We start from the raw sequence: 22,294 nt of genomic DNA on the forward strand, positions 1-22,294 counted from the left end.
AATACGACGCAAAAAGATAAGCATAAGACGCTTTAGGCTTCCGCCAAAAGATATATCATTGGTTTACTCGCGAAGTTCGCGAATAAATTTGACAGGTTTTATTCGTTATAAATTAACCACAGTTTAGCCTCCGTATTCGTAAGATATGACGAGGAATATGTTATCGCAAAAATATTGGCTACAGTGTGAGTTCGGTGCGATCCTGTTGGATCTATATCCTTCGGTTCATGGTTTTTATTTGGCGCCCCCTTGACTCCAGGTATACCAGATCTAAGCCAGGGGTAATTACCGCTCGAGCGCAATCCTTTCCTGGACCCATCCTCGAGCCCCGAGAGATAATCTGGGTCCTCGTGAGACGGCCCTCAGAGCGTGATGGTACCCCAACTGATACGATATGTCGTAGTACATTTTTTACTTTACTAATTCCAATATGTATAGCAAAATAAATAACTTGTGGTATCCCTCACGGTGGAGTGAGAGATATCCTTTTGGCTGCTATTTTGAGTTGTGACTCTTCGCTCTCTTAAGGAGAAGTCGACGATTGCTTTATCGCATAGATGCCTTTGTGGTTTGACTTATAAGGTCTACTAAATAAAAGCCTTCAATATATAGTTGGCCAACATTCTCAAAATGTACTGAGAGGTTATAAGTTACAATGGCTCATGTAATTGTAAGACAGGCCAGCTAAAATTATCATTCGAGGTCAATTGATACTAGATTGACTGATTACAATTTTTTTGTAGGTTTTACTAAAAAATTATTGGTAACTGTGACGCGTATTTTACGTATTGATTATAATATAATAAATTTTTAAATTATCAAATATAAAACTTATATATCTACCTTGCACATAAATAATCATAAAAATGAATGGCTTTGCTTACACAGGTATTTAATAAGATATTGGGTGTGAAGAATCCCGCCTACTACCTCTGCTACGAAATCACCTATTCACGCACGGTTGTAATCCGTTAACCTTCTGTTAATAATAGCTACTGTTGTATACGCGTTTCCCAGAGTATATAAGTATACTAGCTTTCTCCACGGTCGCAGGTGCTCCGTAGATGGGAAACTGGACATCTCAGCAGAACCAGATCACCATTAGATGACGAGGATCGCCTTTCAAGTGTCACATCATTAGTCGCTCAATCACGCTCGCTCGAAATAGATGAAATGCACCCCTCAAGGGTATGGGCATTGGACAATCTCATATAAGAAACGGCGAAGAACGGTGAGACCAGATTTGATTTGGCTATTTTAATATAGATAAAAATTTTGTTAAAATCACACACACGAGAGTATAAAACAAATCACACACACAGAAAAGATTCTTATACGCAATTTTAACTTTGGTTTGTCAAAAACTGCTGGACTTGTATGTCAGATAATTGTAATAAAATGTGATATATCAAAGTCACAGCTTTCCTCAAACGCCCTCAAAAACGGGTAAGTGCTATTTTTCCGACTCAGCTGAAAAAAATTGTGAATCTTGTTCCTAATATTTTTAACCCCAACCAAAGTAAAAGTGAACATGAAAAACTTCTAAACAACTCGTTTTTCTGCTTATTTTTTCATTATTTTGGTCCGTATTCGAGGACGCATAAGTTATGCTACGACAGTAGCTTGTGGAACCGTGATGCAGCAAGAATTAAACAAATAACTTCTAAGAAGATTTATAATACAATTTTCGACTTTATGTACATTTTACCACTACAATTAGGGAAAAAAATAATTAGACTTGAATGAAATGGGAAAATTTAATGTCAAAAGTACAAGTATCGAATTCCGTTCCACACTTACGATAAGCGTAAATAACAGTGTGTTATCTTTCAGTAACTAAGTAGGACGTTTTGAATAGAGTAGGATTTTCCTCCACTGAGATGCTTAGAGGTACAGGCGATTTGAAGCCAACTTATTGAAAGATTTTCTTCAGCGAGCAACATTCAGCTATTTTTTTATGTAATTAAGAACTGACTTCTGGCGTCTGAACATTACTAGTGTCATGACCACAGAATGTTTCTATTTTGTCACCCGTTTGACTTGCTACTTGGCATTGACCTCTTACATAATGCTTCGACAGCTTGAAACCATTTGTTTATGTTGGGAAAGTAATCTTTATCTCATTCTCAATCGCATAAGTAAATTATCTTTAAAAAATCTGAAATTCTATCTAACTACGGAAAAAGCTATTGATAATGTTAAGAATGATCGTAGGCTTTCCCGGCGTATTGAATTGTGGAAGGCTACACGGGATTTCCACCGGGTCAGGTTCTCCAACTCCATCTCGGCCGACGTTTCGATGGGCGAGTTGTCCATCGTCTTCAGGGCATGTCGAGTCTTGAAAATCGTCCTCCTTATATATGGAAGACGGCGGTATCAACTGGGGCAGGTGTTCTGTGATTGGTCGAGAGCTTCCCGCCTCTTTCCTCGTTCTTCACGGATGCTCCTCAGCACTGGTTTCCATGAGGCGCTCAGACTGGCATATTCCCTCGTCTTAACACCACGAAAAGAATTGAAATTCGTCTTAACACCACCATTAATCGTGACACTGGCTACAGTCTGAGCGCCTCATGGAAACCAGTGCTGAGGAGCATCCGTGAAGAACGAGGAAAGAGGCGGGAAGCTCTCGACCAATCACAGAACACCTGCCCCAGTTGATACCGCCGTCTTCCATATATAAGGAGGACGATTTTCAAGACTCGACATGCCCTGAAGACGATGGACAACTCGCCCATCGAAACGTCGGCCGAGATGGAGTTGGAGAACCTGACCCGGTGGAAATCCCTTGTAGCCTTCCACAATATCGATAATGTTGATTACAATACGCTTGGTCCCATATTGATTGCCTTGTAAAAACATTACCTTGGACTGCAAATCGAACCTTGGACCTTAGACTGTATGGGCCACTTCGCAGACCAATACGCTGTCCAAGTTACATAATTCCAAATGCAATTTTACCAAGTTTCTACGGCGCTAGATGTTAGTCCCTTTCGGTCCATCAAGGATGGAAGCGCAAGGTAATGAGAGCTTTCAAGAAGCCGCTACCCAAACGTGAACTAGTGGTTCTTTTGCCACTGAACCACATTCCTGCGCATAAGCTGCGCTTGGCGATAAATGTGGATTATTACACAACTGCCGATTCAACGGCGGTGAAATTCACATAAATGCCATGAGAAAAAAATTCCACTAGATTGGGAATGGTACCACGGACCTTTGACTTTCCGGGCCACGGCCACTCTCGCGGCAGGTTTGTAATAAACCAAAATTCCCAACAAGCGCGGTTTAATGCGCAGGAATGGGGTTCACCTTCCGGTATTTGGCATATTCCCTTGCGTTACCATCCTTGATGGACCGCAAGGGCCTAAAATACAGCACCGTTGAACCTTCTTAAAATTTATTTAAAAAACTGGTAAGCGTAGTGGTCTGCGCTGTGGCCCTGAAATTCAAAGGACCGTGATTCGATTCCCGGTACAAAGGAGTTTTTGGTACGGAAATTGATGTGAATTTCGCCGCAGTTCACACGGTTGGTTTGAAATAAACCACATCTGGTCCCCTAACTAATAAAATGAGAGGAAATACCAAAATATTTCCCCACTCCCTCCCTAAAATATTTTTACTTAATTCTGAACGGTCTAATTGGAAGTTAGGACATCAGATAATCGAATTATCCCTTATTTTTCGGCTTTGAAAATATTTTTTTCGGATTTAAAACAATTCATTTCATCCTTCATTCATATTTTCATTACTCAAAAACACGGTTATGAAAATTTCGTACCCGCGTCGAATTGAAAGCAAATTCACACGAAGGATATGCCCGAATTTGGCGCGATGGATCGCAGTGAGCCTGCTGTTATGGAGGTAGACTACCCGCTCCGTGGTAGGTAGTCCACGAAGTGGATCGACCGCCAAGCAGGTAGTCCTCTGTAGCTGCCAAATACTTAAGACATGTATGCGGCTAAACATGTTAATAGATTTTAGCATGAATTGTTTAAAATCAGAATAAGAGGTAAAACGGCGAAAAACAGGCGAAAAATGGCAATAACACTGATAATGAAGTTAATGATATAAAAATTTAGGCCAGAAAATTATTGCTCTTTTGAAATTATATTATTTGCATATATCAGGGATGTCGACTATATCGATTGAGCTCATTCCACAAAAAGTAATAGACACGCATCACGATTAAAGAAAACAGCAATATGCCTAAACAGCGCCTCTAAGAAGCTCTTTATCACAGGTCAGAAAACGAATACAACATCACTTAAGTGTTCGACGAACAAAATGGAAGTACTTCCAGAAAAATTACACCAACTCTCAGATGAAAGAAATGGTTGAATAAAGGAACCCATGATCCAATGAGACATTGCGCCTTTTTACATTTCGCGTCCTATTCAGCACGATTTATCTACATCCTTTGGAAAAAAATTTCCTTTCGAAGGTTATTAGAGTCGATTACGTCAAAAATAAGTGGGGGTGGAACGCAAGGATTTTCGCAATTTTCCCCCAAAATAAGGACAATAATTGAGATCGAGGCTCAACTGGATATGCAACCCGCGCGGCGTTCTGGATGAAGTGGTTGCCTTTGTACAAGGATCAATCCACTAACCCTATGCTATTTCAAATTGTAGTCATGGCAAGGACAAAGATGCCACAAAGATGTGGTCCATGTGGTCCATTAACTGTCTAATGGCCAACTGCTCTTACGTTCTACTCTGGGAACATTGAAAGAAATTCTGTACTGCTCGGTTGAAACATTTTCTCCTACCACTTTCCATCTCAGCGATCGGGATATTACTATAAATCAATTTTGCTTGTTTATTAACTTAGGAATGAATTTATTCACATAGTTGCCGGCAAACGGGAATTTTGTAAAAGATAGGAATTTTCCTTTTTCCCATTGAGATGAGAATGCGAGTAATAAAAATCAAATGATCTTTTGATACACCCACTTTCTATATTCGTTATCCTTACGTTGTTAAAGGACAAAATATCTGCAATATAAGTTAACGAAACTGGTTATTAAAACACACATAAAATTAAGGGACAGAATACTTGCAAATAAACGGAGGTGACTAAGTAATACCTATATAAGTCTGTAAATACATGCCATTGTGTTCTGCCTCATGTTGTGCTGGTTGAATTCTAACGCGAAGGCAGAATCGTTCGAAGTAAAAGAAGCATATTATTTGAGAGAAAGAGCGGAGGGACATTGGTTTACGAAAGATTCTAAGCTCCGGAAGGAGAAAGAATAGTAAGGCGGTGGAGCGACAAAAGATGTGGAATAAAAGTAAAGGGATTGGTGAGTTGTGGCGAGGATGGGCGTAGGAGGGAGGTGGGAGAGAGGACGGAGAAAGGAAGGGAGGGACACAAGAGGGGAATTTGACCGGAAGAAAAAAGGATAGTGGATGAGAAAAAGTACACGGAAAAAGTTCTACAGCACTGCTTTCATACTAGTTATTTTAAACCCACTGAGGTCTGTGAAACGCAAAAACTTAACATTATATTACAATACGTGACTGATGTGCGACTTGCGGCACAAAAAAAATAAAAATTTCTGCTCTGGAGTAACGGAAAATAATGGTGATAAGCCAATTACTGCTACTCTAATTAGTTGTTTTTGTTCAAAAGTAACAACTAAAAATCCTGCGTAAGGATAGACACATTCTGTCGAATTATCGCCGAGAAAGTTCTTTGTCCTGAATTCACCAGTGAACTTCTTGGATTACCAATATTTCCATTTTAAGACACTCGACTTAGAATGAAAGGACATTACTGCGTATACGGGAGGAAAATATATTCTTTGAAATTCTCAGGACTTCCTTGTCAGGAGTACCCAATGAATCGCAGTGGGTTCTCCATGTTCCTCGCGGTAATTGCAAGGTGAAAAATAATTGTGAAGCCTATATCGTGGCGACTATATTCCTTGAACAATCTTCTACATAAATGTAAGATGATCTAAAGTCTCCAAAACTCCTGACGGCAGATTTTTATTTAAGGTTTTGGATTCAGATTTTGAAATCATGCGAATTCAAATTATGGATAATTTACATTGACCTTTAGAGATCAATTTGAAATTACGGAGGACAGAGGTATTCAACATATATAAAAAATAAAATGTAATAAATACACGTAAATTTCAATACATAAGTAGGCATCAAAACTAAAAGAAGGCGATTTGGTCCTCTACGCATTACTGGTCAAGAGCCTAATGGGAAAGTGTCCAGGGATGCAAAATGGCACCATAAATATTATAACCCATATATTTCGTATTTTTCTACATTACAGGAATAGGTGAATATATTAAAAGAGAAAGGAATATGGTTTGACAGAGTGTAAGGCGATGGTATGGGTGAGTAAATGTCGCCAGAGGAGAGCTTTGAACGTAATAATCAGCTAAAGAAAAAATTAAAAACCACTGGGAACATTGAATAAGGATGTTTTTCTTTCTGTCATGGCAATTTTCAACGAAAAACTTAACAGATTTATCTCGCTTTTCTCTTACTGCGCAATGAGACATTATCAATCAACCTTACCGAGAGGAGTTAGGGGGTGAAGAAGAGGCGCAAGATATTTTTTGAGTTTTTGAGAGTATTTTCCATCAACTATTTCCTACGTAACCCTGGCATATGGGGAATTATAAGAGATAAATTACGCTTATAAAATTAATAAAAAAAGAACCTGATGATTTCGAACCGCGACGAAATGGATCGTACAAAATTAGACATATATGGAAAATTTGATTTTTTTACTTAAAATGAGAAAATTTCACCAAGTGACATCTTTTTATGGTAGGTACTTCATGTGTTTCCCACAAATACAACAAGTGTTAATGAACTTATTTCAGGTAACAATGTTGAGCATATTCTCGAGAGGCAAGCCTCTTCTTCACTTCAAAGAGTCAGCACCAAGGAGTTGGCATCGGCTTACGCTGGAGTGTGAAATGCAAATCGAGGGGAAGGTGAGGCGCGAGAGTGGGAGTGGGTAGAGGAGGTGAAAGGGGTGGAGGGTGGGGATTACGCGAAGGAGGCGGGATTGGAGAGATGTGCACTGGCGCGGCTTATGAATAGCTCGTATTCGTGGCTCGGTGAGCGAAAGGGAATAATCCTGTCATTGTCGTCGTTGGGAGGGAGCGGGATTATTGCGGAGAGGAGAGGGTAGGAGGCGGGGGCAGAGAGGCGACTGGCGCGAGGGTTGGGAAGGGAAGGTTCAGCCGACGGTGTAAAACATACGGCGTTTCCCAAGGCACAAAGCGACCGTGTAAATCTTTTGTGAATTGGATGTAACAAAACCGAGAATTAGGGTTCCGACGAGCGACGCTGTTTATCTGTAAATTTAAAAAGACAAATCTCAAAGCAAAACACTTTTTCCATACGCCTACCATTGATGCGATTAATCATGAGAAAAAAAGGTTTTTTCACGTTGGTTAGCTACATCGAACGGCGATTTTACAATAGGCGCACTTTCTGTTAAATAAAAATAAGACTATAATTAAGTAGCGTGACGTTGTTCAGGCAGACGTAGAATCGTTAATGCATCGAATGGCACAAAAATAATATGGGGCTATTTTTATACGGTAAAATATCGTAGATGAACTATCTACAATCATTCAGTGAAAAAAAATAGTCAAAATCCTTTTGATCACTTCTGCAGAATGAGAAATAGAAACGCAATTATCGGTTACTTAGGAAAAAATTTATTTTAAGTAAAAATTGAAGAGGCCAATGTTTTGCAGCAAAACTAAAAAGCATTTTAATTTTCTCAAATTCTTTCCCTAGGCCGCAGATGATAAAATGCAGTAATAGCTATTTACATAAATAAATCAGCGATGGCTTTGGAGATAAAGCAAAGGAGAATTTAGACTTTATCGGCTGTTTTTCAGTCTATTTCATAGGGTTTATCACCTGAAAAAGTTAAAATGTACATAGAAAATCGGATGAATCCAAAAGAAATATTTCTAAAGGAATTTCCAAAGGTTTGAATCACGATCTATGGGAAAAATAAGTTGCCAGGAGCAACCTACTATTTTTTTTTCCTGGGAAACAATATGAAAGTCAATCCCTAATTGAGGGGTGCTACTCTGCTTAAGTAAATCAAGATTGGAGTCAAAGAAAACATTCCTATTAGTGAGCGAACTCTTAAAATAAAAAACAACATCATAAAAAAATGATCAGAAAAGGATAGAAGCTTACAAGACTGCGCGTAGATAAAAAGATCAAATGAACTCGTAGAGTGAGAAATTAGGATGGACTTCGATGAAATGAAAAGGTAAGAAATCTGTGGAGCACCGTAAGCTGGAAAACTACACGATGGATTGACCGTTTGGATACTTCGTTTTCTCAATTTTTCTTGTAACTAATTAAAATACCCATAAAAGTTATCTTCTTATATCAAAATTTCAACCATGACTAAACAAAGATTCATTTCTGTTATTATAAATTTTGGCGAGTATACGTCAAAGGATGAATATTGATATTAAAACCATTATTTATAATTCTTTTTCCTATACTTAATCAATTACATGGCATATCATAGAGCCCCATGTAATCATCAGCAAATTAATTAAGAATCCAAAAAGACATTCTACTTTTTTCTACTTCTGGACAGTGACGTCATAGCAAAATAAGCAGTGCTGGAACGCACTTCCCTTAACCTTTTTTATAAGCGAAATATTACTCTGCGTGTTCTTTTATTACAAGTTATCATTTACAGTTTATTACAATTTTTTTATTTTGGTTACGAATGAATATATAAGAAATTTTGACGCAAGCTGACCAAAGTGTTATTTGATTTTATGTCTTTTGTTAACCAGTGCTGGAACGGCGCTCCGGCACAATGATACCACTGTTTCTGGAGTAAATTTTCATACGTGTTTTCCGAATAGCTCTGAAGAAGACAAGTCAAATAATTGCAGTAAAAGGTGAGGAAAGCGTCAGGATATAACATTTCTGGCTTGAAATATTCCATGCATGCTCATCCTTATCCATATTTCAGAAAATAATAAATACAATTTCTGTAATTCTAATAGGTTCCCCTATTACTAGCACTTTGGTGTAGACGAAAAACATGTATAACCACCCAAGCACTGGACTCGTCGTTGATTTTCAAATTTTACCTCTTTAGAGGAATTTATCGTCCTTAAAATCGCACTGAGGGGACAAATGGAACAACAATTTTAATAGGGCCAGTGTTAGTGAAGGAGAGCGAGAAATATAGGCTACTATTGAGCGCGAGCAATGCCCACTAAAACTAGGAAGACTAAATATAACTGACATCGGTAGTTGGGAATGATCCGATTAACGAAAGACTAAAGATTAAAGAAAGTTTTATATTTTTTAGCAATTTTATCATTCTTTCCTTTGATTTTATAATTTTTCAATGATTAATAACTTGCAAAAGCGGAAGGCCAGCAACGAGTGCAAGGGAAAAATATTAATTACAATAATATTGACAGAAATCAAAGATATAAGAAAGAAATCGGAGTTACCGAATTAATGTTTCTTTTGGAAGTCTGTAGCTTTTGAAGCGTTTATGATGTACTGGGTAATGCCATATGCGTTTTATAAGCGAATTGCTTAGAAGGCAGTTTTGCAGGTGCACAGTTCGTAGGAATCTCTCTTTGGTGATGGGAGAAAAACAATGAAAAGTAGAAAAAGTAATGGACGACGAGTTTTGTTGATGACGCAGAACAAAGAATACGGAACTATTGTAATGAAATTAGTGGAGTTCGGGTGCACGCGTCGTCGCTCCTGATACTTTCGCCGATAGAACTTATTAAAAGTGTTTGCAAATCGTATAAACTAGATTTGTGAAGTTGCGGAGTAAAAACGTCGTTATATTATTGGCGCCGCAACGTGTGGGGCACGAATACTCGTCTAGATGGAGACCACGAGGAATCTGAAAGAGAGTTTCAAAGGAAATTTCAAATGGCGGGAGTGACTAAAACATTTTACGAACTTAAATTTGCAAGTCATGTTGAGGAATCCAGGATGACAACACAGGAGGCGAAATTTGAATTGCAGGAGCGTTTGAAATCGCTATTGGTAGAGAAAGGGTTGCATATAGAAACTCGTGAGTTTAAGATGAAGACGAAGGAGCACAGAGAAAGTGAAGTAGAAGTGCCACTAAGACAGTGTAGAGAAGAACAGGAGAGGCGTTATAGACATTCGGGAGAAGAACGAGCAGATAGAGATGGGAATTATTACGACGGGAATTAGGAAGATTAGGAAGTAATGGGAGGAATTAGGTGGTTTCAAGGAGAAAATACAAGAGTCGCTGACGGCGTTCGAGGAAGAGTGTAGCGATAGAATGCCGAACAAGGGAGTAAAAAAGATATAATAAGGTGCCAATTTATTTTTCTTGTGTTATTTTCTTGGTAATTTACAGATTCAAAAGAAATGATAAGGAGAGGTCAAACTCGAAGGTTTTACTTAACACATTCAATGCGGATGATATTTTCACCGAAACCTCCAGTGACGGATGGGTGATTTTCCTTCATAACGGTCGTCTTGGAAGTAATACAACAGAATTTTCAATTTCTTTTGTTTCTATTTCAAGCAATTTGTAAAAAACCCTAATGACATACATGTATGCCACCCGTCACCAGTAATTGACAATTCACGCAACCCGCATTACACACATGCAATTTTCCTTGTATGAAGGAGTGAACTTTTCATATTTCCGTTTATAATACTTCTTCTACCATTGATTCCTTAGGTTAATGACGGAAATATCTTGGAATTAGTCTTTACGTGTTTTTTTTTGTTTCAACGGCCGTAGATTTAATTTTTTCAAGTCACAGAAGTAGAACACACAATGAACGGCAAGAAAAATATAAATTTATGGGATAAACATTTTTTTAAATCTATTTTACCTCACAGTTATTGCAAAATTGAAACATTTCAATAAAAATTCTCACAAATGTTTATGATATATTTGAAAGCAAGGCCTTAGATAGAGCCCTGGTTGACCTTCACATTCTAGGCAAATTGCAGTCACTGTCCTACGGATGCCTTCACGGTCAGCGGAGAAATGAAGAGCCTGCATCATTCCTAAAAACCTATCACGGCACATTTTCTCCCGAATATCGGTACTCACACTAATTCTGACCTCCAATCGTTAGAAATCGTATTAACCCTAATTGCGCCAATGTGGAGAAGAAGGCCCAGCCAAGTTTCCAGTTCTCCCTGTCCAACAGCTTCCAATCCATTATGCCCTTAGTGAAGGCCCTTGGTGAAGGATTTCGGAGGAAAATGCTTTCTGCATTTTTCTCCGTCTATGAGAGGATTATTTCAAAGAAAATATCATTTGCAAGTTGAAATGATCTCTGGGAGTGCCGCTGGTAGGGAGGGACTACAACCTTGAGCCTTAAAAATTATCCAGCAAAATAGTACAATTTGTGTAATGGAGTGTATTGATTAGTACCTTAGTTTTTATGAAAATTAAGACTGCATTTGTACCTAACACTAGAATGTATTAATGACCTACAAAATGAAAACACCATAATGATCAGAGGACAAGTAATTGATGCGGAGCAATGACTGAGAAAATATGCCGTAAAATTAGGAAAAAACTCAAATTATGTAAAAAGCGTAATTTGCAATAATTATTTTAAAATTATTAATAAAGTATAAAATACGACCTTGTGGACCGCATGGAAACATTTTGGAATAAAATAGTAAGTTTTGAGACGGGAATACACGTTATTAACAAAAAGTAAGTCTGATAATAATTTTTGTGGTTGCACATAAGATATGAATAAATTAAAAAATAAGATAAAAATACTATTTCAAGGGAATAAACAATGGTTAAATGCCGTAATGCTTAAAATACCTCTGAGTCTATTTTTTCCGCAATTTCGTTTACAAAGCTAAGGAAACAAATAAACGAGTAAAAAAATACAGACCAATATTGGACTGCATTACATTATCTACAGTATATACTGTAGATAATGTAATGCAGTGTTGCATACGCCATTAATATGTTATTTTTTTATGAAAAGGAAGAAAATCTGCAACTAACCCAACACGTATGAATAACTCAGAAAATGAAATAAAATCGAAATGAATAGAGGATTGGTGATTGACCTAGGGAAACGAATGAGAAAATATGCCGTAAAAGTAGAAAAAAGACCCAAAAAAATCACCCAGGATAAACGTAATTTGCATTTATAAAAAATGTTCCTAGCAAAAGAAATTCAAATATAACATCATTAACTGAAGCACCGTACTAAGATCATTTTTTATAATGTAGTGAGTATGAAACGGGGATAAATATCTTTAATAAAAAAGTTAGTCTAATCATAATTTTTGTGATAGCACATAAAATATGAATAAATTAAAAATGAAGGTAAAAAAACAAATTAAAAAAAATAATCCATATGTAAGACATGATTATGATATTTACGATAAGAATGATGAAAAAATGACGAAGGAAATGAAAAGAAAAATCTCAACCTGCCAAATTGTTCCAAAAATAGCAGTTAAGTAAAAAAAAAAACACTAAAAATGAAGGAACACGTAGAACTAGAAACGGACACTTCTGCAATAGTGTAAGGTCAATCCCGAACTGCGGGAGGGTGAAAAAGTAACGCTAGGCGCGCTCGGAGCACCCTAGTGACCAGCGGAAAAGCGTACTCCCGAAGACATACATTTATGTCATCCGCCTGAGTGGAAAAGCCCTCATGACATATATATATATGTCATCCTCACTGAATGTGTTAATATCTTCAAAAATAAAAATAAAATGTCGAAAGGGCAGATTATCTATGTAAAAAGGTTTTCATGGTAACGGCAAAGATCATTCAAAAAATGTATACGCAGCCATAGCTCAATAACAAAAGACTTGAAACCCCATGTATATAGACAAAAAAATCTTAAAATTGTCTCCCATATCACCATGTAAGATGAAGCTACCACCTCCTGAAGTATTGTAGATTCCTCCTGAATCACTTTGTATACGTGAATAGGCTATTTATAGGTTACTCTTGTGGGCCAAAGCAAAGTGGGTTTCCTGTGTACAAAACCCACGCCGAAATCAAGGGGTAAGTTTAAGCGTCTTGGTTGCGCAACAAGTACACTCGGCCAGCAACCGAGAGATTTCCAGTTTGAGTTCCAGTCAGGTCGCATTTTAACCCTTTGATTTCTTAACGAATATACGCAAATATACACGCAGAGGGTTTATGTGTACATATATACATTTATTGTGCAATGCACACAGTATGTAGAGTAATCAGTAAAAATTATTATTTATCAGTAAAAATCATTAATATTTAAAATATAAGTATAATATGTTAAATATAAGTTAATTATATTTATAATATTCTACATGGGTCAATAGAAAAGTCTGAATTTTCTGAGCAGCAGATATAAACATTACCTTTGCAAGAGCCTGAATATCTCCGTGGTATCTATGGTAGGCACCCAGTAGTATCTCAGAGACAAAATTGACATAATCATCTTTTTTTCATTCCAGTTAATCGACCAAGAAGAAAGGAGGGTAAACCAAGGAGGCAAAGAACTACATTTACCATCGAGCAAACCACATACTTGGAATTGGAATTCCAAAGAAGTGAATATGTTTCAAGAGCTCTCAGGCAAGATTTAGCCCGCAGACTTTCTCTTTCCGAGACACAGGTTAAGATATGGTTTCAAAATAGACGAGCCAAGGATAAACGCATAGAGAAAGCATTGTTGGATAACCAGTACAGGTGAAATAATCATTAATAGCGTAAAAGAAAGAATTTGTGCATCAATTATTCATCATGATATAATGAAATAACGAGAGTATACCGTTTACTACTACTACGAGTACACTGTCGTTATTACAAAGTTCAAGTTAAGAAAAATTTGGAGGTTCGTATTTACGAACTTATAAAGAACGTTTATCTTAATGTAATCATCGCGTTCTTGTGAGATGGTGGAAAATATTTTGTAGTCTTACAGGATTTTAATGATATGGTGCTATTAATTTATTTACAATTATATATTAGGTTGGGGAAAAAGAAATCCATTATTTTGCTGGTTGATGGCTGTAGTGATCGATATTTCGTAAAGTATTGTAACGTTTCATTTTTAATTACTCTTCGTTTCACGTCACTTACAAATATTTTATTTCACTTTAAATAATACAAACTCGGGAGCAAGGGAACACCCGTCCGCTATAACTATCACAATCCGACTCCCCTCTTTTCACTTCCTCCCGCGCCGTCAACAATCACAACAATTACCTCACTCCACCTCTGCTGCTTATTATTGCTTGTATTACGTCACACCAAAAACCAAAACAAACCACTCAAAATTAGGTGTTACAGTATACATCAGACGATTTCAAATTTAAGCTCGTTGTCAAGGTGACATTTCATACTAAATTTATGCAGTTGCTATTTATTGTTTGGCCCATTCAATTGTTAGTTACAGGGTGTTAAAAATGGAGGTCAACAACGAGAAAATTCGGTATATTTTACATTTTTCTTTGATAAAGGCGAAAATGAAAGCCAGACTGGTCAAATTTTGTATGGCGGTTATGATCCCCAAACTCCAACAGCTAATTACGAGCAGTTTTGGTTTTGTCAATTCCATTCAGGAATTTTGGATGTGGAAGATGCATCTCGCACGGGCAGGTCCGTATCGAAAATGTCGATAAAATCACAGAAATAATCGAATTTAACCGGCATGTTAGTAGTCCTAAGATCTCCCAGGAGCTAAAGATTGACTATAATACAGTTTTACACCATTTGCACAAATTTGTATTGAAAAGAAGCTCGATGTTTGGGACCACACCAAGTAACACAAAAAAATGATGGATCGAATTTCCATCTGCAAAGCCTTAGGCAAACGGAATGAAAGTGATCCATTTCTAAAACGGAGGGTGACAGGGGATGAGAAGTGGGTTACATACGACAGTAATGTGCAAATAGGATCGTGATCAAAGAGCGATCAACCTGCTCAATCGTCGGTCAAACCAGGACTAACGGACAAGAAGGTTCTGCTGTGCATCTGGTGGCACTGGAAAGGAATCATTTATCATGAGCTGTTTCCATGAGGCAAAACGTTAAATTTAGAATTCTTCTGTCCATAACTGGACTTTTTGAAGCAAGCGATTGACCAGAAACGGCCAGAACTGGACAACACGAGAGGCGTTGTGTTCCATCAGGACAACGCAAGGTCACACACATCTGTAGTGACTCGCCAGAAAATCCGGGAGCTTGGCTGGAAAGTTTTAATGCATCCACCGTATAGTCCAGGCCAAGAACAAAGCGATTATCATCTTTTTCTCGCATTGCAAAACGTACTGAGTGTTAAACGGGTGCTAAAGTTTTTCACCAAAAAATACCAAGACTTCTATGCGAGAGGGATAATGAAGCTACTATTAAAATAGCAACAAATTATCAAACAAAACGGTGCATATTTGACCGAAATCGGACAATCCAAAGCGTGTTAAATAATGTCCTGGAGTTAATGCAAAAATAATGAATTTCTTTTTCCCCAACCTATTATTTAGAATAATTTAGAGTCCGTTGTTCTAATTGGTGAACCAATAATGCAGAATAATAACCCATGAAATGCATTTCCATGTGCGAAGGGATTTCCCGCGCTGAATTCATCATTTGTAGTCAAAATTTTCACTAGATCCCTGTGACTAATTTAGGACGTGAGGTTGTTCAGACGACTCGATATGGCTGTAGCACCAGACTAGTTCTAAAATTGTTAAAGCTAGAGCAATGACTGAACCACTGATCAGATTAGCACGTATTGCACACCGTAATATCAGTTTCAGCCGGCGTAGGACCCATGAAGGAAATTAAGTAGATGGAAAAAATATTGCATGGAATTATGCTCCACTCAGTAATCTGCCACTTATTAAACGAATTTATACTGAGCATTTGCATCATAATTTGCTTATGCGCAGATTCTTTGCTTCATCACACGATTCAGCCGGGTACAGTTTCTTCGCGGCATCCATCGCTTTTCCTCTCAAGTAGAAAAAGTCATAACTAGATACTTTTTGGGGTAGGATTACTTGATGCTCCACATATTCATTCAAATGTGAGCAGAGAAAGACGCATTCCACCTTCTCAAGCCCTCAAATTTGCTATACAAGCTCACATGTAGATTACAATTAGTTGATTGCAGGACATTACGTGATATATTAAGAGGGTAGTTCATGGTACAATCAGGCTTAAAATTGAAGACAAGATTGACATTTGCCAAACACCCCAAGGCAGAGATTGCCCATTGTCCAACCTACCTGATAGCAAAAAGTAGAGAGTTATCTTTTTTATTGTTTTCTTTCAGAAACAATGATAAGCAGCTTATCGTAAGCTAATTAGCTTACTTAGCCTTAAGGGACTTATATGATGATAGGATAAAATTTTCGGGAAGAATAGGTGATGATCAATGCAAAATTACTCAACACAGCTAAATGCAAAACAAAAACTCAACCATTGCTCTCCAAAGGCCCTTGAAAATGGTCAAAATACGAAGTCCGAGCAGGAACTGAAAGGAATGGGTTGGGGTTATAATCTCTTCGAGAGAGAGGGTAGCCAGGGTTCTCAACATTCCTAATGAGCCACATGGTGGCTGATGGAAAGAGGGATTTTGAGACATTCCTTTGCTTCCATGCACTGACAGTGGGTGCATCTGGGGGCAGTGATTGCTACTTGATCAGTGAGCGGACTGTGACGTCAGCGCTCAATGAGCGATCACATTCCCCCTGGATGGTGTATGCTCAGTGAGCGCTTTGGTGGGGAACATGAAATGAAAAACATACAATGTGGCGCCCAGCGCTGGTGTACTTTCGTGTTGCGGCTGCGAAATTTCCTTTAATTCCTGTGATAAGTTCATACCTTGTGACTCCGTCCCGAATATATATCACTCTAAATGTACGGGCCTTAAGGATTTATCGCTAACAGTTCTTTACGAGTCGTGTGATATTTATTGGAAATATCTTTTGTGCCGATCGTCCATACTTTCGTTGGGAATCTGGTGGCTGACATTGAAATCTTGAAAAAAGAGGTTGTAGAACTAAAATGGACATATTTTCTATGCTTAGAAAAAAATAATTTCACATTTGCTAATTCCGTGATATCCGCTTCATCTTAAAGTTTCTTGAATGAGATTCAATAATTGATCAAGGCCGACGCGTCACCAGACGTTTTTATTATTATTAAAATTAATAATCTGTTTGTGAACATTGGGTGACTAATAATGAAGTTAAATATCTCAGCATTCCGGTACGTAGTGTTGCGGATGTTTTGAGGAAGCACTGGTAAACTGGTCTCATTTAAAAAATGCTTGTGTTATCGTACTAGCCAAATCTGACATTACTTTTGAAGTGAGCAATGTGCCTCATGAGCTTCTAATTGAGGAATGCACTTTGAATGTGCTCGGATTAATGTTCCTGCTGGTGACAAACAAATTTTTGTTATCTCCTTTTATCGTTCGCCAGCAAGTAATTTTAAGGGTTTTTAAAATCGCTGAACAACTTGCTTAATGCCAACTTTTTATTGACCCAATAGATTTAATGTTTTTATATGACTGGTGATTTTTATATTGTTTGCTCGCAGATCGTACGAATGGGGATGACTTCCTTTGTCTTTTGAAACGTAAAAATCTAAATGTGATGAGCCCTCTCAACATACTTCTCACTCTACTACCTCAATGGACCATACCGAAAATTACCCAGTTATTGGTGAATGTCTCTGCTTTATCTTATGACATCCCTGATCACTATCCTGCTTTGTTGAATTCCACTGTGCTTAGCCATCAAAGCCTTTTTATTGCTGCAATATTTCCTTCTCCCACAGGAATATCTCACACTTCCTAGATATTCTTAAATCTGATTCTTGGACTAATGTTTTTACGACCTGCGATTACAGTGATAGATTCAGTAATAGGGTGGTTTCCTATTATTTTTTTATTGCCGAAATCGAAAGATTAATACTCCTGGAGGACGTATTTCACGCAATTAGATTTTTAAATGACGATATCTATTTTTCGCGAATAAATGAAAAGTGAAAAATTTCAAGCGCGCGAAAACGCGACGGCTAAGTATGAATGCCGGGTAAACTCCGTGTGACGTTGTTCTGGTTCCCGCTGCCGCAAGTGAGGTGACCTTGGGGCGAGGCTTTGAGCGCTGATACGACGCAGGATGCTAGCAGGTAGCAGAGTACCTTGCTAGCTGGTAGCGCTTGGCTAAAATAAGGATTATTAATACCTTATCAAACGAAGAAAACTTTCCGACCTCAGCCAGTTTTAATAAGTGATTATTAAGACATGTTTCTCGGAGCTCTGTGCCTCATGCATGTATTGGTAATCTCAGACGATGTAAAACTCCTATCTAATCGTATAGAAACTAGGTCCCTTTTGACGTCAAGTGGAGTGGAATCACAAGGGCGCCAATCTGGCCTTTTTCAAATGAGGATAAAATTGACCATTGCCATTCGTCTAAACCGGTATATCCAAAGCCAAATAATTTGTATATTATGAATACACTAATGGTGGGTAACGAATCGTGATCAATGCCTTTCGTTTTCTTTGATGAAGGAAACTACCCTATTTTTGCCATAAATTTCTTGATATCCATTGCAATGGAAAAATCCATTTGCAGAATAGTGAAAAATTCCCGAGAGGAAAAATCATTCACCCAGACTGGGTTTCGAACCCGGATACCTTGATTTTCGGACTATTTCTTTAGCTTAAATGGCTAAAGTCAAATATAAAACTTATATGAATTAAACTTTTTTAAGTCTGAAAATTATTTTAACAACGTTATTAAAGCGAAAATTATCTCTAATACCAATTGCATTATCTTTGCGGTTATTTTCTTAAACCTTCTGTGGATTTCTCTGCGGGATATTTGTATGTTTACATTCCATTTTTAGACATTTTTCGTATTATGCTATTAGTTTAATCATTAAGTATCAAACAAATCAATGAGTTTAGCACCAGTTTGATGCAATTAGCGTCCAGATAAATATATTTTAGCACTTTATATTAATGGCTCTCCAATTTCAAGAATATCGATTCAGCGATTAAGCATGCAATGGAAACGGTGCTAAATTTATTTTGGGGGAAGCGAGACGAGAGTCTCGTCCGAGACTCGAGACCGTGACGAGACAGGTGTTCACGAGACGAGACTTGAGACGATACCCGAGGTCAGAATACGACACTGATGAGGCGAGACTAGCTAAAGTCTCGTATCGTCTCGTCTCGCGGCAATACTACATTTAATCGTAAATAGAAATGGATTTTATTTAATTTTAGTTTTATGTTAGCTCACTTTTATTATAATTAAGATAGGGGGTTGGTATTATTTTAATTTTAATGCAAGCTATTATGCTATGTTTAACTTATTTCGATGATGAAATAAAACTTAAAATTACATTCTCCATCTTTGCTTTCCCCCACAGTCTTTGCAATATCGTTCACCACCGCTCTCTGCGGTATTGCCCCTAACTGGTGTGATGAACGGTATTGCCCCGGCACTCGGGAAAATACCGAGCAGTGTAAGGGTTTTGTAAATTAGGCGTAACACTCAAAGTAAGGAAAATTTTCCAAATATGAAGCAAAAAATTGGTGGGAAATGGAATTCCTTTCAAAAAGATACGATTGTCTCTTTCGTTGAAGTTTTCAAATGAAAGATACAAAATGAAAATGCTTAATTGTACGCTATTACCCCACTCTCCCCTACGTGCACTTAAAAAGCAAAGGCAACTCTTATGGCAAATATTTATAAAAGCGATTTGAAGTTACGGTGGCTTCTTTTTTGAATACCTACTAGATGTCTAGAATATGACTATTCTATGAAAGTATGGTCATTACCTTCAAAAATACCGGAAGTTCAGATACTGAAAGTAATTTAACAAAACGATTATTTCAAGAAATGATGAACATTTCAAAAACAAAAGTATTAGTGATGAAAGAACAAATATCGACAATTTAAACAAAATTCATTACTTAATTAATCAAAATTGATAGTTAACTACCGTTACAGCTCAGTTATCATCTCAGCTTCGTTACCATCAACAAACAAATCGAATTCCAATGAATGAAAGGTATGTCAAAATTTTAGTCTCTGTTTTTTATAATTAATTTACAACTAATTTTTTTTACAATCGTAAAAATTATTGCCACAACCTTTTACATATCACAGTGTACTCATTCATATAAATATCATCCCTGATGAAGGTGTTTAAATACGTTGGAAAAAACTTGCATTAAAAATTCTTCAAGACCTATATTGCAAGACACTGAATCAACATTCGTTGATAATGTTGCAGACTCCTTTGAGAAATCTAAAAGGAAATTGTAAGCTCCTTGGTAACTTCAAATTTGAATTCGGAGGAGGAAGCCCCCATTAGAAAGGCACCTTATCATCACCTCCTGCTCCACAAGTAGGCTGTCACTTGAAAATAAACTCTTGTTATACCGAAAAATATTATATTTAAGTAATTTATCCTGAATTTTCCCAATGGACCTAATTTGAATATGAATGTCTAGAAAATATCTTCTCAAAGATATCTTGTAGATATCAGAAAAGCAGACATTCAGATAACTACAAAATATCTAGAAGATATTACAAAATATTTTCTAGACATTAATTGAAGACGTTCTAGATATTTTTTAGACGGCTAGAAGATATTTTGTGCCATGTGGAATATCATAGCAATCATTACTTCCTCCAAGAACCACAATGAATTATCAATGCAAGATATTGAATTGGAGCAATAATTATTCATCCAATAAATTGACAACTCTTTAACTATTTCAGGAATTTGGCTTTGGTCACCACCACCTCAGCAGTTTCCATTGGATTCAAATCAGAAAGGATTCAAGACTTTCCATGTCCGGTTTGCTTTGCTTCTCAGCAAGAAAACAAACTCTTATCCACATCTTTAGTTCCAAAACTTCATTTGCGTCAAAAACCCGACTCACCTTTCTGTCTTTTGGCATTTTCTAAGAGTACAAAGAATGAAGAGAGCACTTTATCATAAGCTTTCAAAAAAATATAGCATAGGCAGTGCCTCATTCAAAATTATACATATATTCATAAATTATAAGCAAAAAAATTGTTTGTAATTCACCACTTTATTAAATAAATACCTAATAATAATTCTTGTCAATATTTTTATTTAATCAGTTTTCGTATGATTCAGAGAAAGTATTAGTTCAGTAATTTGTACAAAATAAAGATTTCTATGCGATGAAACAAATATATAAACATCTACTCGGCCACGAAGCGAAGTTTTAGAAATAGATAAACGATCAGTCTAAAAATGAATCCAAAGATAGGAAAAACCTCGCACGGAAGCCGAAAAAAAAACACTCCGACCGCCCAACGTGATCGTGGACGTGAGTTACCTCAGTTCATTCCATCCTCTAATCTTTTTTCCAATTGGACTTATGCTCCTGGAGTTTGACTCTTCTTCGGTAGCTACATAACATTCGCCTCCGTCCTCGTCGGCTCTTGGTGGCATACGAGTAAGGGATGCAAGTCGCTTTATGTGCCGACCTCACAAGTTTTCACCAACCCGTCCCCATCAGTTAAGTGGGACTACTGGGTGTATACATACTTTTGAAAATGTACACTATCATTTATATTATTTTTCTTGTTAGTTGACGAACCGGAATTCCCGAAATTGAAGGTAGGTCGCTTGGCGCCGCTCTTAGCTGCTCTCGACGTCCTCTCTAGTGCTTCTTGTTCTGTTGGCGTGCTACATGTGATTAAAAAGCGGGACGACGATCTCGTTGTTGCTCTCTTTTTTTTCCTTTTAAATTCCTCTTATTCTCCGCTTTGGTTTTTCCTCTCACGATACTCGCGCTGTCTCTCTGCTCCCGTCTTTGCCATCTTAATCACTCCTGACTTATGCCACGAGTAATGATTGCAGATATAAACAATCATTCTGCTCCATAGAGGTCCCTCCATAGAGTAACCTCTATGTTCCGCTCGTATGTCCCGTTTTCACAACAAACGTACCGATGCGACGCGACGACAATGAATGTGACGGTGGAACGCGGCATGTCGAAGTCAACAATTGACAAAAAGTACAGTGCTCCGCTGAATAAACAATATTCCAAGAACTATGAAACTGATATACTATTATTACTTGACGATCATATTATTAAAGGAATTTAGGTTACCAGTCGGGGACAGTGAAGCGCATACACCGAAATTTGGAACTTGAGCGCTACAAAAAGTTAAAATGTCAGTCAGTGACAGCGCCCAGGAACAAAAACGGTGAATGCTGGGGAATTTTTTAATTCTGATACTTCATCCTTGTGATGGACTTGATTTG

At 37.5% G+C, this 22,294-nt stretch overlaps 1 protein-coding gene across 1 annotated transcript; it reads left to right on the forward strand.

The window, feature by feature from the left end:
• The first annotated feature begins 3,828 nt into the window (after positions 1–3,828).
• Positions 3,829–21,076, forward strand: LOC124170796 (homeobox protein rough-like). The gene is made up of 3 exons (XM_046550169.1): positions 3,829–3,877; positions 13,471–13,705; positions 20,770–21,076. Exons 1-3 carry the CDS (start codon positions 3,829–3,831, stop codon positions 20,990–20,992), a joined length of 507 nt encoding a protein of 168 aa, XP_046406125.1. The 3' UTR covers positions 20,993–21,076.
• The last annotated feature ends 1,218 nt before the right edge of the window (positions 21,077–22,294 follow it).

This window comes from Ischnura elegans, chromosome 1 (assembly GCF_921293095.1).
Source record: "Ischnura elegans chromosome 1, ioIscEleg1.1, whole genome shotgun sequence".
NCBI lineage: Eukaryota > Metazoa > Arthropoda > Insecta > Odonata > Coenagrionidae > Ischnura > Ischnura elegans.

Bases quoted from the DNA above. Each gene is read 5' to 3' on its own strand.
- LOC124170796 (XM_046550169.1), top strand. From the start codon at position 3,829: ATGGATCGCAGTGAGCCTGCTGTTATGGAGGTAGACTACCCGCTCCGT. The intron at 3,878-13,470 runs GTAGGTAGTCCA...TTTTCATTCCAG, and splicing joins GGTAGACTACCCGCTCCGTG to TTAATCGACCAAGAAGAAAG. The intron at 13,706-20,769 runs GTGAAATAATCA...TAACTATTTCAG, and splicing joins TTGTTGGATAACCAGTACAG to GAATTTGGCTTTGGTCACCA.